The sequence below is a fragment of the Gorilla gorilla genome, chromosome 13, assembly GCF_029281585.2.
Source record: "Gorilla gorilla gorilla isolate KB3781 chromosome 13, NHGRI_mGorGor1-v2.1_pri, whole genome shotgun sequence".
NCBI classification, from domain to species: Eukaryota; Metazoa; Chordata; class Mammalia; order Primates; family Hominidae; genus Gorilla; species Gorilla gorilla.
The window spans coordinates 73,979,615-73,998,415 of record NC_073237.2 but is presented as its reverse complement, the minus strand read 5'-3'; the positions used below and the strand labels follow the sequence as shown (position 1 = coordinate 73,998,415).

At 36.0% G+C, this 18,801-nt stretch overlaps 1 protein-coding gene across 1 annotated transcript in view; it reads left to right on the top strand.

The window, feature by feature from the left end:
- GNAQ (G protein subunit alpha q) overlaps positions 1-18,801 on the top strand; it is a 312,081-nt gene that overhangs the window by 231,115 nt on the left and 62,165 nt on the right. Inside the window, exons 4-5 of the mRNA XM_031014551.3 lie at positions 2,882-3,010; positions 5,948-6,077. Coding sequence (XP_030870411.1) covers positions 2,882-3,010; positions 5,948-6,077 — 259 coding nt within the window. The remainder of the gene's footprint in view (positions 1-2,881; positions 3,011-5,947; positions 6,078-18,801) is intronic.

Here is an 18,801-nt window from a genome sequence, read left to right as displayed (position 1 = left end):
CATGTGTTCTCATTGTTCAATTCCCACCTATGAGTGAGAATATGCGGTGTTTGGTTTTTTGTTCTTGCGATAGTTTACTGAGAATGATGATTTCCAATTTCATCCATGTCCCTACAAAGGACATGAACTCATCATTTTTTATGGGTGCATAGTATTCCATGGTGTATATGTGCCACATTTTCTTAATCCAGTCTATCATTGTTGGACATTTGGGTTGGTTCCAAGTCTTTGCTATTGTGAATAATGCCGCAATAAACATACGTGTGCATGTGTCTTTATAGCAGCGTGATTTATAGTCCTTTGGGTATATACCCAGTAATGGGATGGCTGGGTCAAATGGTATTTCTAGTTCTAGATCCCTGAGGAATCGCCACACTGACTTCCACGATGGTTGAACTAGTTTACAGTCCCACCAACAGTGTAAAAGTGTTCGTATTTTTTATTTATGATGTGATGAGCTGGTTTATCAGTAGAGTGAAATACAGATCACTTCCCAGAACATGGGCTCATTAACTCTTATCAGAGGACTCCATGATCATGGCAAGATATTTACTAAAATTCTGGGTCTAGTCCATTTTTACGTTTCCTTTCTGTGTTTCACACCAGTATTCTCCCAGCCTCCCTCTATTTGTCTTCCAGCCAGTTTTATAATAATTGGAGCTATCAGGCTGGTTCCTGTTACTCAATAGAGAGCTGATTGCCAGCTAGAGAATCATCAGTGTATCAGGGATAAGGCCCCTGGAATACTAATTAATTGATTTGCAATAGGAATTTCTGGGCTGATACTTTTTTTGTCTTAAAGAATTGATAACACACCTCCAAAGAAGCAGTAATTTTCTTTGTTAAAGTCAGACTTAACTCTTTGTTAAACTCAGATTTAATCCTCCTACTTTATGATTCCGGGAATCTTGTAGATTTAACATTTTTTTTACATTCAGTTTCAAATTTAAGGGTATCATTCATACAGAAATACCACTGGTAAGAATGCTATTTAAATAATGCTAAAACTAAATCTCAGCATAGGAAATCCATCAATCCATCCAACACATATTCATTAAGTTCTATTTGTCTGGCATTCTTTTAGGTACTAAGGCAGAAATAAAGATGAGTGTGTCAGAGTCCCTACCCCGGGTAGGTCATGTCCACTGAGTATTTGTTATTGCTCAATTATAACATGCTATGCACAAGGCATTCCTTGTTATGTATCTTAGAACTCACCTCTTGTTTGTGGGTATACAGAGTTGAAGATCTAACCCCTTCCATTTCTATTAAGGGTCCCACCTTTTCTTTAATCTGGCTCATAAGTTAGTTACTTTGTGCATATACTTTGTAGTTGTGTGTTTTGAAGCCATGTCTGTGCCCCATCCTTTCCAGGACAAAGGAGAACACAGTTACTCTTTGAAATCATGAAGATACCACTCAATTCTATCACATTATGTCATTCTCAACATTTCAGATTATTTTTTACACTTTGAGAAAATGAAACATGAATGGAATAAAAGATTCTTGACATGGCAGAATTACACTGATGAAGAACATACGTGTGACTGCCAGGGATAACACAGGTAGTGATAGAACAATTCTGTGTCCTGATTGTGGTATTATTACACAAATCTCTACATATAAAATCTCATAGAACTAGATACCCCCCCATAATACAGTCAGCCCTCCATATCTATGGGTTCTGCATTTGTGAACTCAACAACTTATGGATCAAAAATATTCAGAGAAAAATTGTATCTTTACTGAACATGTACAGACTTTTCTTGTCATTATTCCCTACACACTACAGTATAACAGCTATTCACATAGCATTTACATTGTTAAGTAACCTAGGGATGATTTAAACTATAGGAGAGGACTATGCATACATTATATGCAAATACTGTTCCACTTTTTATGGAGGGCTTGAGCATCCAGGGATTTTGGTATGTGCAGGAGGTCGTGGATCCAGTCGCTCACAGATACTGAGGGATGACTGTATACATACATACAATATATAGCATATGAGTATATAACAACGGATAAAATTCAGTAAGGTCTGTAGTTTTGTTAATAGTATTTGTATCAGTGTCATTTCCCTGGTTTTGATCATGTACTATGATTATGTAAGATGTTATTGTTTGGGGAAGCTGGGTAAAGGGTACAGGGAAATGTTCTGTAATATTTTTGCAACTTTTTGTGAGTCTAAAGTTATTTCAAAAGAAAAATTCTTTTAAGGGAAGGGAAAAGTATCAAGTATCATATAACCAGATAAATGTAAAGTTAAGATGTGGTGACTCCAAACATTGGGAATATCTGACCTTAGACACATTATTACTGCAGTAACTAGAAATGTCATGGCTTCACATTAATCATGAATGACTTAGGCTCTGGACAGAATTTAGGACACTGTAGCCTGCTGTCTTCTCTTAGGGGAATAGTGAAATTCATTCCAGGAAGACTCTGATGTTCTGCAAAAAAACGAAAAAAGAAAAAGAAAAAAAAGGCATTCTGACCTTATGTGCAACTCTCTGTTATCTTAAACACTATTTGTTTTAAACTCCTGCTTTGACAACCAAACCTACTAAACAAGTAGAGAATAGGAAACTAATTTGAATTTCTTTTTCTCCCACCCCTTGCCTCTGGGGAGTATGAGTTCTAATTGATAATAAGAGAAGAAATGAGAACTATGGTGTGTATGTAATCCATAGATGGATAACCTTCCAGTAATGGAAGGTTGACTTTATCTTTCTTTTCCACAGACTCCTCTACCACTTTCTGATATTTTTCTTTCTCTTCTTTACTTCTCTGTTAGGACTCATTTTTGTCCTTGCCTTTCCGTAGACAGCTTTGGTGTGATGGTGTCACTGACATTCTCATTGTGTCTTCCCTCCTCTAGCTATCTTAATGACTTGGACCGCGTAGCTGACCCTGCCTACCTGCCTACGCAACAAGATGTGCTTAGAGTTCGAGTCCCCACCACAGGGATCATCGAATACCCCTTTGACTTACAAAGTGTCATTTTCAGGTAGTAACTGAGTCCATGAAACCTATTTCCCAGTTTTTATGCCTTGAGTACATTTGGTAAACTCTATAAATACTGGAATCATGTGTAGGCTTTAAAACAAGATAGCCTTTATACCAATTATTATCATTAGTTATACAAATAAAATGACATATCCCTGAAGGAGGAAATAACAGAAAGATGTACTGGAGGCCGGGCGTGTTGGCTCACGCCTGTAATCCCAGCACTTTGGGAGGACAAGGTAGGTGGATTACCTGAAGTCAGGAGTTTGAGAACAGCCAGGCCAACATGGTGAAACCCCTTCTTTACTAAAAATACAAAAATTAGCCAGGCATGCTGACGGGCGCCTGTAATCCCAGCTGCTTGGGAGGCTGAGGCAGGAGAATCACTTGAACCCAGGAGGCGAAGGTTGCAATGAGACGAGATTGCGCCACTGCACTCCAGCCTGGGTTACGAAGCGAGACTCCATCTCAAAAAAAAAAAAAAAAAAAAGAGAGAGAAAGATGTACTTGTACTGGAACATTTGGCATTTCAATTTAAATCACTAAGAAATCAATAAAATCTTAGTTTTGCTTGTGGTTGAGTAAAATCAGTTAGTAAACCATTGGTCTTAACTGTAATTTTTTGGGCAATCATTTTAACTGTAAGGACAATGGATATGTTTTTAGAATTATGTAAGCTGCGAATGATCATATGATGCTGTCTATCACAGAAATTAAGTAGTGTCAGAAGTTTTCATGCTGGTGTTTTCCCCACGTCCTCTGGTACCAATGCAAAATTTTTCATTAGCAAGAAAAATATGTGATATTTTGTATTCATAAAATACGTTGCTTGAAAAATTTTGAAATACATGATTTTGAAAATGGGTTAATTAACCTAGTCTGTATTTACCTAGCAAAATGGAATGAAAATTTATTACCTCATCTCTCACTGCTGCTGTTCTGTCTGGATAATACTTCAGCAGAAGCATTCTGTTGTTTTGTTTTTAGGATGAGAAAAAATAAACAATACTGATGTACTTTCATTCATTCTCTTATTATGCAATCACTCAGTTGTACTTTTAGTTAGAATACAAACTACATGGTGCTTTGAGAAATGAGAATGTGTCTTGGAGTGTGGAGAGTTGATTTTCTAGGAGCGCCCACCCCACTGAAGATGGATGTGTGCAATATTGGTTATGAAGCAGAAGTTATTATCTCCTGTGTCACTCTGCCAAGTGATTCTGATTAGCAGGCCCACCTTCATTCCTTGCCGTGACACTGTGTTTTCTTCTAATCGGCCTCTGTACCTGAGGTCAAATCTGGCTGCCATACATTGTTCTAATAGATATTGCCACAAAGTAGGTGGCATTTTGAAACTATTTCTGAGCCTCAGTTTTTTAATCTATAAAATGGTTGTATTGCATTAGATGATCCTCAGGGTTCCTTGTAGCTCCAGCATTCTATATTACTTATGTTTTAAGTTTATGGTATTTAGAAATCTTTAATTTGAGACACCCAGATTTCCTTCCTCCATGTTACAAAATATTTTTAGAAAACATAGCATTTCATGGGGATTTTCATCTCCTTATTGCTTCGCAATTAGTGGATTCTGAAACCAGATTACAAATTTACATGTTGTTTTTTCCACGTTTTGTACACTAGCTTTTGAAGTACATTTTTTGCCACTACAGTAAAAGTAATGACTTAGAAGTATAATTTTCCACCACCATCAGAAGCATCTTTTAGGGCCCAGTGTGACAGTTTCATGGAATGAGGATTTCACGTAAATTAGTAGCATATTATTCACACCTTGGCATTAGGGAAGAGCCAGCATTTTAATACTTCTGAAGATCTAAGAATTCTGGCTTTGATGTCCATAGTGTGTGGATCTCCCTGAATGCATTGTTTTGCCCCTTAGATCTCTCTCTTGTGCCTTACTAGGCTTACGAGTAGTCACTTAGAAGATCTTAGTTCTTGTTTAGGTTTAATGTCAGGAGGCAGGAAAACACCAGGAGCAACTACAATTTTAAACAAATGTTTAAAGAGCCCTACTTTCAAATTTTTGTACCTAAACCGCTCATTCTCTGAGACTATTTTTTTCCTGTGAACATTGTGTACATTTCATTCAAGATACGGATTCAACAATTTGGAGAAACTTTGACTCAGTGCCAAGCATTGCTAGATATTTTCAGACATACATTGTCACTCAAATTAATTGATATCAGTGTTGGTTTCTGAGCAGTAATTCAGCACAGAATTGATGTGTTAAAAACAAATGATTAAAATGGTTCACATGATGGCCTCCGTCTTGTACCTTGTAGTATCCTCATTCATTCACACTTTATTTCAAGTAAGTGACCTGACATGACTGGACCTGTGCCAAATTCTTATCAATATTGGGAAGAAAAAAATGCCCAACATGCCTACCCTGCTGATAAAGGATGAATGGGGTCGTATCTGCATTTAGTGGAAGCATCATACCACCCATATTGAATTGTGTAGCATCTCACATATTTTAAGTGTACTTGTAGTCATATCTAGCATCCATAAGAAATACATGAGGATCTTTTTTCCGATTTTATAGGAAAAGAAACTGAAGTTCAGTATTTGCTAATAGGGCTTAACACAAAACTCATTCAGTTTTGGACTCTTCAGCGCTTCATTAAATAAAATACCATTTTGCTTGGCACAGATAAAGATGTTTTTTACAGTGTTACAGTTTTCGTACACACTGGTAACTTTCTTAAAACCATCATGATGTGTTACCCAGAATGTCTTAACTTTGAATATTAGGTAATAAGAAATTAGTAATTATTCAATAAGTATTAATTGAATTGACTTGGATGATCATCGTCATTCAAGAGAATATTTTCCCTAAGTTTGTAAGTAGTGCTATATTTATGTTGACTTTTTAGTTTTACTTTATATGTTATTAATATGAGTATTGTTAACCTTGCAGAATGGTCGATGTAGGGGGCCAAAGGTCAGAGAGAAGAAAATGGATACACTGCTTTGAAAATGTCACCTCTATCATGTTTCTAGTAGCGCTTAGTGAATATGATCAAGTTCTCGTGGAGTCAGACAATGAGGTAAGTGTTCTTTAGACAGGCAATGGATTATCATTTTATTATCTGATACAAGTAAATGATAGAAAGTAGGGTGTGGGGAATGGAGTGAACTTACTTCTTTGCTTTCTTGAAATTTGATTTTAGGACTTTTAAAGTAACCAAAAATAATCCTGTTACCACATGGTACACTCAAAGTGGTAAGCTCTTCTGTCAGATGTATGAGCAGGTCTGTGTGTTCAAATCTAATTAGAGCCTATTTGATACTTTTTAACACTGTGCAGAGGTTCTGAAAATGAAAATAACATGGAAATCCTAGACTAATCATCAGATCATTTTATAGTCTTCCTCCTACAGGATAGAACTGGGAGTGTTGGAGTGAGTCATCCTGTTTTGTTTTGTTTTCATTTTGTTTAAATCATTGTTTGTGTGATGGGTGTGTCCCAAAGAGTACTCAAAATCTCTCTTGGCAAATGTGAATGACTTCGCAGCTGGGCTCTAAATCAGTTCATTATGAACCATGGAATATCTTGGTGATGCGGCCTTTCTGCTCTTATAGAATTCTCTAGGCTGTTGCATAATTTTGTCTCTGTTAAGCAGTGAGCAGTTGAAGAAGTATCCTTAATATGCCTGTCTGAAGAACGATTTCAGTATTGTTATCTCCTCCCTCTTACAGGGAGACTTAATAGGTGTAAATGTGGATTTTCAGGATGGTAAAGACCTGACGATGAATGAACTGATTATGGAAGATATTAAGGGATGTAGAAATCTGTGCTTCTGAGCTGTAGTTGTGTGCATGTGTATGTGTGTGTTGGGAGAACGGGGAAGACACCATTGATATCCTGTTAGAGGCAGAGTTTGCAGTGTGGTAGGTTAATAATAAATATTTAATATCCTAATAATAGGGTAGAAAAAAAGAAGGAAGTGAGAGATCCCCGTTTGCTGACTAAAATAGGATCTAGCATATTATGCTTTGAATACAGTACATTTTTTAGGTACACAAGAATTCCTGACTTGTTCTTTTAAATATTTTTCTGCCAGTATTAATATCTCCATTAAAATACATATCCAAGCTCCTATAGTATTTCTTTTATGTATAGGATTGATAAAGTTTCCGTGAACCAGTGTCTATATAGAACCGAGAGTTACCTGTTCATGCGTTTCGGAATCATTCCTGAGTTACAAGTATATTGGCTTTGGAGTTAACCAAATAACTTCTGTTTAAGAATGAGGCTTGTTTATCAGTTGCCCCCAATAACTCTAAAGCAAAGTGCCTAAAAGCATGCTACAATATATGACAGTAAGTTACCAAGATACAAGGCAGTTACTGTCAGAATTTTAGCTATGATATCTTTATCTGTGTATCTTTATGTCTGTGCTTGTTTGTTATATAATCCCTGGATGTAGTATTTTAAACATACTGCATATTTTGGGAGCAGATCTATTCTAACACTTCTGATTTTTTTGAATGTTGTGTCAAGACAAAAAAATATTTTGAGGGTTTCCCTACTATATGCTGGGTACCAGAGTATCTAAAAAGACACCAAAATGGGGAAAAAAATCAACTCTGCCCTAGAAGACCTTATAAACAAGATATGCTTTTGGTCAGAATAAGCCATATGGGGAAAGGTAAGCCTTTGTTATGTAGGTTGTCATTTCTCTTCTTTAATTTGCCATCCAGTAAAATAAAATTTGCATTTATCAATTACACAAGAGATGTAAGAAGCAAATGTGAATTTATTTCTGATGTTTACATTATAGCTAGAGGAGGACAAGTGTTTATCAATACACATTTTCCACAAGATAAATGCATTATATATATGAAGAAGTATATGTCATGATGTAATACTTATCAATTTACCACTTCAAAATTATCAAAATAGAAAAGAAAGTAGAATCCTTTGGCAACTCATCAGCTAATTCAGTTCAACTGAATTGAATCTGGTTCTTCAGTTATCTGAATATTACAGATCATTTATTCCATTTTTCCTCAGACATAGCTAATAGTGACTAGATTTTTATATAAAAGTATATTATGTTAATTAGAATAAAATGGCATTGTTTTTATTATCATGTGTCATAATTAAAGTTCCCACAGTAACTTGACATTCAATGTACAGGTACTAAGAACGTCTAAAAATATTGTCCCAGTTCCTTTGATTCCTATGGTGATGTCTTATGCTACTTTTAAATAATTACAAATTAAAATAATAAAGCTATCATTTTTTCATTAGGACTCCCTAATCACTTGTGAATCTTTTGAAAGTCTAGATAATTCTATAAGATGAAAGTCAACTTCTATGGTGTTCCTTTCTGAGACCTCTAGTCAAGCCTGATGATAGTATGGGATCATGAGAAAAGTGCTGTTCATTAATTCCTTCATCCATATTAGCCACAGCTATCACTGTCTGTAATTAGGAAGTACTGTCAAAAAATATTTTTTAATGTTGGGATGTAGTAGCATTACCCCTTTTTTTCCCCAGTTGTACTAATATATGATAATGTCATTGCCTCTCAGCTTCCTTAATCATTAAGAAAATTCAGAACTACAGAATTCTAGTTTCCCCAGATTTTTTGGTTTTGGTGAGACAAAACTGAAATAAACTCCAGAAACATTTTGTTCTTGGTTTAGAAGTCTGATGTTCATAACTTTAATCCAAAGCAGACTTTGTTGTGCCTCCCTCCCTTGGTATATATTTGTGAGAAAAACCTAGGAATGGATTCTGACAGCTTTTCTTTCTATCCCAGGAAACTGTGGAAAATGCATTACAGACCACAGACAAAAGCAGCTAAGGGAAGCATTTTAGATTATTGCTTTTGCTTTTTAATACTTCTAAAACCTTATACATTAATCGTCATGATTTTATGTAGGTCTGCTTTTGTCTGCCTAGATTCTCAGCCTTTCTATTGTTTGGGGAATGAATTTCTTTTTTCCTTCAAAGAAGGAAATACATTATCAAATAGTGGCTAGAATACCCAGGGTGATAGAGCTGTGTTGATTTGTGTATTCCCTTTACTGTCTTATTGATTTGTTTATTCCCTTTGCTGTCTTATTTTCCCTGTGATAACACACCAGCATGGAGTCCACTATTCTGCTGTAATCCTTTCATGGGTATGTTATTTCAGTGCTCCTGAAAGCCCAAGCACACAATAAGACATGCTTATAACATATTTTAGTTTATCAGTGTGTATCCAAACACTGCCTTTTAATCTTTATTTTTCTGATTTTCTGTTTCTTGAATATCTGAGCACTACTACAAAAATGTTTTCTCAGACATTGTCTCAATGACTGTCTTCCAGGCTAAGCTGTTTGTAGACTCTCAAAGACTGAGACCTTTTTCTCCTCTATGTCCTCTTTGAATGTGAGCTTTGAATTTATTAATCATCTTGAAATGGTCATGAGGAATTATGTTATCATTTTATTAAAACGTCAAGATAGTTCTCCCTACCCTAGGCCCTCCTTGATCAAGGTGGATTCCCTGACGTTGGTTTCCATAAACATGTATTCATCCTTCAAACCTGATTTTTGAAGTTGCTGAATTGATAAAAGGAAAGCATAGACGTTTATAATAGCTTAGCACTTTATACCCAAAACTTGCTGAAGCTGTTACTCATCAGAATCTACCAGCTGACCTCACCGTCGGGGGGACAGATCAGGTTTGCTGATGTGCGTCATAACGATGAGGTTACAGGAATGAAGAGATGAAGGCCTGTGGCCAAGGTCACTGAAGGCCAGGTCCCCTGCCCTTCCAGACCAGCTTTCTTTCCCTTCCCTCACAGTGTCTTCTAGATGTTAGAGACAAACTTAAAGAAAAAGCAAGAGGAGCTATAAGGCAGTAAAGAGGGTGGAAGTAGAATGAAAATCCTGCCCTTTCATGAAGGAGTTGAAATAACTCTCCTCTACCTCTAAGCTCTTCTTACACCAATTGGTAGTAGTAGACCAGCCAGAGATCCTTTACCAGTAATTTAGAGTTCCTGTATTGCTCATTTGATTTTGAACTATCTTTAAACAATTAGTCTAAAATATGCATTTCCTTTGGATCCGTCTCTTCTGGTAGGTTTTAAAATGAAGCCATTTTGAAGTTACTCAGCTGCAATCAAAATTTGAACATTTTCTTTAAAAGTGTGAAACATGTACTTTGTTCTGCTCTAAAAATTGTTGAGTGAGCTTTTGGGAATTTTCTTCAGATAACATTCAGCTTTGCGGGGAAAACCTGACTAAAAATTGAGGAGAAAAAACTCAAACCGCAAAGGAAAGACCTAAAGAACATTTATAAGTAGTTAAAAGTAAAAGCATAGGTTAAGATATCTGGTCTCTGATCGTTAATTGAATTGAATCAAGCCCGCCTTTATCGAATCTTAATCAAATTAGGCCTTTGGTACACTTGGCTCGGATTCATGACCTGATTCATAAGGCTATTCCTGAAAGACGCCTAGCATTTTTATATTTGACCTTTTTCCTCTTTCCTCATTACTTTGTTCATTTTCAGTCACTTGTCCCTTTTTTAAACTCCTCCTCTCACCTTTCGTTCTTTGGCTTTTTTTTCTTCCCTCATTATTGTACTCCTTCTTTATCTCTTTGTTCTCCTTGCTTCCCTTACGCTAGAAGGAAGTTTTCTGATTACCCAATTATGAGCCTGAACCAGAGACCTGGAGTTAGTGCTGATCCGGGTATAGGGAAGCAGACACACATGAACACTTTTTGTATGCATATAAATTGGAAAGGTTTTAAAGAATTTACATTGAATTTATACAGTATAATCTATGCAATAGCTTTTTTTAAAAGATGAATTATGTGAAAAAGGCCGATTGTGGAATAGTGTATTTAATATAATGCAATATTTGTAATTACAACTAATTATGAATATAAAATTATTATTTGGATGATTATTCACCCCTCTGCAAAAAAAGAAAAGAATTTGGAAGATTTTCTACCAAGGCTAAGGTGTAAACAGTGATTGTCATTGTCACTAGGTAATAGCATTAGAAATAATAATTTAAATGATACTTTTTTTAAGGTAAAATAAAATAAACCTTCAGTTTGAGAATTTTAGCTCTACCATTTACCAACTTTGTCCGTTTTTCCTTTGGGTTATCTTTTTCTTACTAATCTATAGGGGTTTCTTATTTTCTTTGGATGTGAGCCTTTTGTATATGTATTACAAATATCTTCTTCCACTTTGTAGCTTGCCATTTATTCTCCTCATGCTATCTTTTGATGAACTGAAGTTATAACTTTTAATGTAATTAAATTTGTCAAAATTTATTTTTATGGTTATATGTTATTTTGTGTGTAGCCATATATTGCATGCCCAGTGGGATAAAATAAATCACATGAAAAACCTGGATGAAAGGACAGTAAGGATTGGATGGTGAGATTAAGAATTAAAATAAGAACCATACAATTGTGTACCTTTCCTAATGGTAGGCCACAGATTTAATCAAGCATCTCTTAGCAACCAATGAAAGGAGATAATCACGGCCTATTGCAAGAGTCACTGTGTCCTTAACATAAAAAACAAATAGTTACTCAAATTAGCTTCTTCAGGTACTGAGCCCCAAGTGACTTCTCCTGCAGCTTGAGAAGGAGATGCCATGGAAGGAAGTAAATCAGATTCATGATAATATCCCTCGAGGGAACAAAGTGTTAGAATTCATAAGGGCTGTTTCTTTAGCTTCCCTCAGTGACAGTGCCATAACATGAAAGCGTGTGATAGGCTTATACCGTGTGGTCTAAATACACAGTTTGAAACAAGAATAAAACTTAGAATAGCTTGGAAAATGGGTTTTGTTTGCTTCTATTTCTATAAACTGTTTGAGTGAGAGAAAAGAGTATATAATTATAGGGAACTTAAAATATTGACCTACCTGCTTCCAATTTTCATTTTTCACACAAGTAAAATGATACAGATAAAATTAAAGACTATGTGTAGCCCTCCCTGACTCATTTCTCTCCTTCCCCAGAAGCCACTGGCCTCATGTTGGCATTTATCATTCCTAGGCATAGTTTTTCACTCTTTTACTACATGTGTATGTGTCACTGAGCAATACTGGATTCTAAATATTATGCATGATTATACATTTTATTAAAATGGTTTCATTTTGCAATTTGGTCTTTTTTCACTTAGCATTGTTGTTGAGATTTTTTTTCATGTTGCTACACATGACTCTGTTTCATTTATTTAAACTACCATATCACTCTATTACGTGACTGTTCCCTGCTGTGTTTCACATGCTCCTTAGCCAGTTGGGTTGTTTGTAATGCACATTACCTTTTCCTAGTCTTGCTTGGTCTCCCTCTCACCCCAACCCCTAAGGAGTTTTCTTTTTGTTTTTGATATATACACAATTGAAAATGTCTTCTGGAAATACTGTTACACATATGGAAATTATCTGTCACTACATGGTTTGTCGTTTTCATTTTGTTTATTTTGCAGAAGGGTTTTGGGTTTGTTTTGATTGTTTTGTCTTGTTTTGTTTTTTGAGACAGAGTTTCCCTCTTGTTGTCCAGGCTGGAGTGCGGTGGCATGATCTTGTCTCACTTGCAGCCTCTGCCTCCCGGGTTCGAGCAACTCTCTTGCCTCAGCCTCCCAAGTAGCTGGGATTACAGGCACGCACCACCATGCCAGGCTAATTTTTGTATTTTTAGTAGAGGCGGGGTTTCACCATGTTGGCCAGGCTGGTCTTGAACACCTGACCTCAGGTCATCCACCCGCCTCGGCCTCCCAAAGTGCTGGGATAACAGGCGTGAGCCACCATGCCTGGCCAGCAGAAGGGTTTTAATTTAATGTGATCAACTCACTCATTTCTTTTATTGGTTATATTTTTGTGTTTTCTTCAAGAATTCTTTTTCTTCCCTAAGAATATGAAGATATAATCTCTTATTTTCTAGTAAAATTTATAAGGTTTTGCTTTTCATAGGCTTCCTGCATACATATAATTGATTTTGTGCATGGTAGGAAGTAAGGATTTAATATTTCCTTGCTATTCTTCTATCAGTTGTGCCAATACCATTTATTGAATGGTAAGTTCGTCCATCTTTTCTCCACTTTTTTTTACCTTTTTAATTGTGAAATACACGCACATAAAGAAGAGTACACAAAAAATATACAGCAGTGGTTTATCACAAAAGCAAACATCTGTTTAACACCCCTGTCAAGAAATAGAACTTTGCCAAGACCATTGATGCCTGCAAGTGCCCTCTCCTACCAGGTAGTCACTATTCACTCAGCTAATTATTTTCCTTTTCTTGTTAGTTTTTTCCTCTCCCCGTTCTTTTCAGTTTTAACACTTAAATATGCTTCCCTAAATACCATTGTTTAGTTTTAACTTGTGTTTAACTTTTATACAAAGAGAATCAAGTAGTGTATTTTTTTAACCTTGCATAGACAGTATGTTGTTTTAAACTTTTTTATAAAGGATAGCAAAGAGTGTATTTTGTTTTGTGTCTAGATTCTTTTGCTCAATATTATGTCTGTAAGGTATATGCATTCTATGTAATTCACTCATTTATACTGGCATGTAGTATTCTGTTGCATGAAAATTCCACAATTTACTTACCCATATTACTTTCTGGATGTGTTTCCAATTTGGGGCTATTACAAATAATGCTGATGTGAATACTCAGTTGTGTGTCTCTTGTTGCACATAGGTGTACATTTCTGGTGTATGTGTACCTAGTAGTAGTATTACAAGCACATAGAATAAGCATACCTTCAGATTTAATAGATAAAACCAAAGTGTTTTCCACAATAAATGAGCAAATTTACCGTCTCAGCAATGTCTGAAAGGTCCTCTCATTTCACATCTTTGTCAACCCTTGGCATTATCCATCTGTTCCATTTTAGCCTTCTGGTGACTAGGTAGCTGAGCTGTGCCTGTTTACTCAGGCATATCTTCCTGGTGAATAGCTATAGTGCAATGCAAAGATGCTTCACTAGAGTCCCATCCCTTCAGCCTCTCAGCTGCTGCTTCCAGAATCAGCAAATATCTCCATGGGAAAATTGACCCCAAATACTGGGCTCACTTCTCTAGACCTGTTCTTTCCCAAACCTTGGTCTGGTAATTCTTCACTACCTCTTAGTTCTCTGAGGCCTTTAAACAGATGTATTTTTTAATTTGTTAACTCTTCTTTTTTTTTTTTTTTTGAGACAGAGTCTCACTCTGTCACCATCTCGGCTCGCTGCAAGCTCTGCCTCCCGGGTTCACGTCATTCTCCTGCCTCAGCTTGCCAAGTAGCTGGGACTACAGGCACCCGCCACCACGCCCAGCTAATTTTTTTGTATTTTTAGTAGAGACTGGGTTTCACCATGTTAGCCAGGATGGTCTCGATCTCATGACCTCACGATCTGCCCGCCTCAGCCTCCCAAAGTGCTGGGATTACAGGCGTGAGCCACCGCGCCTGGCTTGTTAACTCTTCTAATTGTGCTCCTTCCCATTGATATTAATGACACATGTGATATGTATCAAGTTTTATTATATGCACGAGTCTTTCTCTGGGCTATTTGGTTGATCTGCTTCTGCTATACCAGTATAAAAGTTATCAAATCACTAGTTACAATAATCTTAATATCTAGTAGATGAAATCTGTCCATCTTGTTCTTTGGAGTTTTCTTGGTTATTGTCTGTCCTTTACTCTTCTATTTGAATTTTAAGATCAGCCCATCAAATAAGTACTTCACAATTGCTTCAAATTGTGATTTCACATTTTGGGGTACAAAATTCTGTATTATGTCTTTTATAACAAACTATCTAATTGAATGATTTAAATTTTAATTTATTGTCTGCATGATCAGTTAACTGACAGGAACTGTCAGATACTGACAGTATTTTTATTGTTTTTAATAATGTTTTTATTGGCATATACATGTATAGAAAAGTATACAGATTATAAGTATTCAGCTTGATGAATTGTCACAAAGTGAACACATCCATGTAGTCACCATCTGCCACAATAAATAGATATTATCAGCAGCTCCCTATGATGGTTCACAGGCAATACATGTGTTCAACTGTGGTAGATACTGCCTGTATTAGCTTCCTAGGACTCTTGAAACAAAGCACCAGAAACACTGTGGGTTACAACAGAAACTTATTCTCCCCGGTTCTGGAGGTTAGAAGTCTGAAATCAAGGTGTTGGCAGGGCTAAAATTCCTCCGAAGGCTCTAGGGGAGAATCTCTTCTTTTTCTCTTCCAGCTTCTGGTGACTGTTGGCATTCCTTGTGGCTGCACAACTCCTGTCTCTGACTCTGTCTTCACATGGCCTTCTCCTCTGTATCCACCTTCTCCTCTTCTGTGTCTTCTAAGGACTTGTCCTACAAGTGTGGGTGAGATTTAAGGCCCACCCACATAATCTAAGATGATTTCATCTCAGGATCCTTACAGCAAAGACCTTCTTGATAAATAAGATTGCATTCACAAGTTCTGGGGTTAGGGCATAGACATACCTGTCTCAGAGTCACTATTCAGCCCAATGACACTGCCAAACAGTTTAAACATTGGAAGAGTTGGCACTCCCACCAACAGTGTGTATGTGTTCTATTTGATCCATACCTTAGACAGCATAGATCAGCTTTTAAATTTCAGACATTCAGGTGGGTATATAATAGCATATCATTGTGGTGTGAATTTGTTTTTCCCTAATTAAAATCAGATTGAGTACTTTGCCATGGGAAATATTTTTGAAGTGCTTATTTAATTCTATGTCAGTTTTCTGTTGATCTGCCCTTAATATAGAGGAATTCTTTATAAATCAATGATGCACGTCCGTTGTTAAGTTCACTGTTTTCAAATAACTTCTGCTCCTTCATGACTTGCCTTTTCACTACATTGAATTTATCAGTCTTTTAAAATTTGTCTTTTATCGTGTCCTCCTTAAGGAATCTTTCCCCCCAATTGTAGTGTATAACATTTATATTTTATAAGTGGATATTTTAGCATGCAGATTTTTTGTTTTTCAGTTATATTATCTGCATAGTTTCACGTTTTATAAAGTTTGTCGATTCTGAATACACTGAAAAAATAATACCAACATTTTAACATCATAAACATTTGTACCTAACCATGGACATAAAATTTTTTGTCAATACTGAGATCACTTGGGTAGGAATAACCCATTTATGTAATTTGGGAATTCTGGGGAAAATTGAAATATATTAAACTTTTATTTTAAGGTACACATTTATCTTAAATAGAATAAAATAAAAATACATGTAAAATATAAATTGTATACACTGTGTGATATATTATCAAATTACCTTACCAATCTTGTGTCATAAAAGTATTTTGTATAGCTTGGTTGGCTCATAAAAATATACCAAAATGGATCTCTGGCAGGGGAAAAAAGGAAGAACCATCCACTCACTTTTTTGTAGGAAAAAAAACCAAAAATTTCAGAGGAAAAACAAAATGTGCATTTGTTTTCCCCTCAATGACTTCTTTTTATATCTCCCACTGTGATTGTAAACTTATGTATTTCTTCTTTTAATTCCATACTTCTACTCTATTTTTGAGGCTTCATTATTATGTCTGTTATTAGTGTGAAATTTTTATATATTTCTGATAATTTATTCCTTTTGTCATCAAGAATTTTTTTTAAGAGACAGGGTCTTGCTATGTTGCCCACATTGTCCTTAAACTCCTAGGCTCCAGCGATCCTCTCTCTTCAGCCTCCAGGTAGCTGGGAGCTGGGACTACAGCCATGAGCCACCATATCTGGCTCAAAAATAATTCTTTTTTAAAGTCAGAAGTGCTCTGTGCCAAAATAATGCAGTTATACAGGAAGCAAACTAGAAGTGCTAGTATCCTGCCTCTCAGCCCTAGGTTAGAAGACAGAACAAGATCCATGTTTTCCTAAGTAGTAATAACTGAGCAGTGGGAAGGTAGGCGGTGGCAGCAGCAAGGTCAGAGCAGCAGTGGGAGCCCACACAGGCAGGCAGTGACTTGAAGAGGTTGGGACCAACGTGAGAAGGAAAGATGATATGAAAGAAGCAGAGTCTGTAGAGACAGAAGAGCCAGCTATAAAGGAAGTAGAAAATATTAAATTGAGTTTTAAAAAATAACGGCTTATTGAGATATATTCATATACCAGAAAAGTACCATTTTAAAATGCACAATTCAGTGACTTTACTGTGTTCACAGAAATGTACAGTCATTACCACTATTTAATTTTTTATACACACACATACTTTATGTTGTAGAGGAATTTTAGGTTCACAGCAAAATTGAACAGAAAGTACAGAGATTTTCCCCTGTATCTTCTACCCCACATGCAGGAATAGCCTTCCCCACTATCAGCATCTGGAACCAGAGTGACAAATGTGTTACAATTCATGAAACTACGTATATACATCATTATCACCCAGTTTACATTTGGATTTACCCTTTAGGTTGTATGATTGATGGGTTTTGACAAATGTAAAATGTTATATATTCACCATTATAGTGTTGAACAAAATGGTTTCACTGCCCTAAAAATGCTCTGTGCTCTGCCTATTTATTTCTCCCTTCCCCCTGCCGTTTGGCAACCACTAATCTTTCTGCTGTCTTCATAGTTTTCCCTTTTCTAGAATGCCAGTAGTTAGAATCATACAGTTTGTAGCCTTATCAGATTGGCTTCTTCCATCTGGCTTCTCCTGATATGTATTTGAAGTTCCTCCATGTCTTTTCATGGCCTCATCATTACTTTTTGGTACTGAAATAGTTCATTGTCTAGATGTAATACAATTTATCCATTCACCTGCTGAAGGACATCTTGGTTGCTTCCAAGTTTTGGCAGTTTTATGAATGAAGCTATAAACATTTATGTGCATGTTTTTGTGTGGGCATGTTTTCAGCTCCTTTGGTTAAATACCAAGGAGCATGATTGCTGGATTATATGATAAGAGTATGTTTAGTTTTTTTAAGGGAAACTGCCAAACTGTCTTCCAAAATGGCTGTACCAGTTTTCATTCCCACCAGTGATGAATGAGAGTTCTATTGCTTTACATGCCCACCAGCATCTGATGTGGTCAGTGTTTGGGATTTTGGCCATTCTAATAGGTGTGTAGTAGTACTTCATTGTGGTTTTTATTTGCATTTCCCTAATGACTTATGATACAGAACATCTTTTTATATTTTTTTGCCTTCTATGTATCTACTTTAGTGAAGTGAACAGATGTACAAGTCTTCGGCACATTAGAAAATTTTGGAGCATTTTTAATTGAGTTGTTCATTTTTTAATTGTTACATTTTAAAAGTTCTTTGTATGTTTTGAATAATTGGCTATAATCACTTAATATTTCCAGGAGATTTTTTTTTAAGTTTTTCTTTTATTATTATACTTTAAGTTTTAGGGTACATGTGCACATTGTGCAGGTTAGTTACATAGGTATACATGTGCCAGGAGATTTTAAGTTAGTTTTTTTCAGATGAGAACAGAGACAGTTTTCTTCCTTCTCAATCTGTGTACCTTTTATTTCCTTTTCTTATTTTATTACATTTGCTAGGACTTCCAGTTCAGTGCTGAAAAGGAGTGTTGAGAGGAGACATCCTCACCTTGTTCCTGATCTTAGAGAGAAAGCTTCTAGTTTCTCACCATTAAATATGATATTAGCTGTAGATTTTTTAATAGATGTTCTTTATGAAGTTGAGGAAGTTCCCTTCTATTCCTAATTTCATGCAAGTTTTTATCATGAATGGATGTTGGATTTTGTCAAACATTTCTTCTGCATCTGTTGATATGACCCTATGATTTTTTTCTTAGCCTATT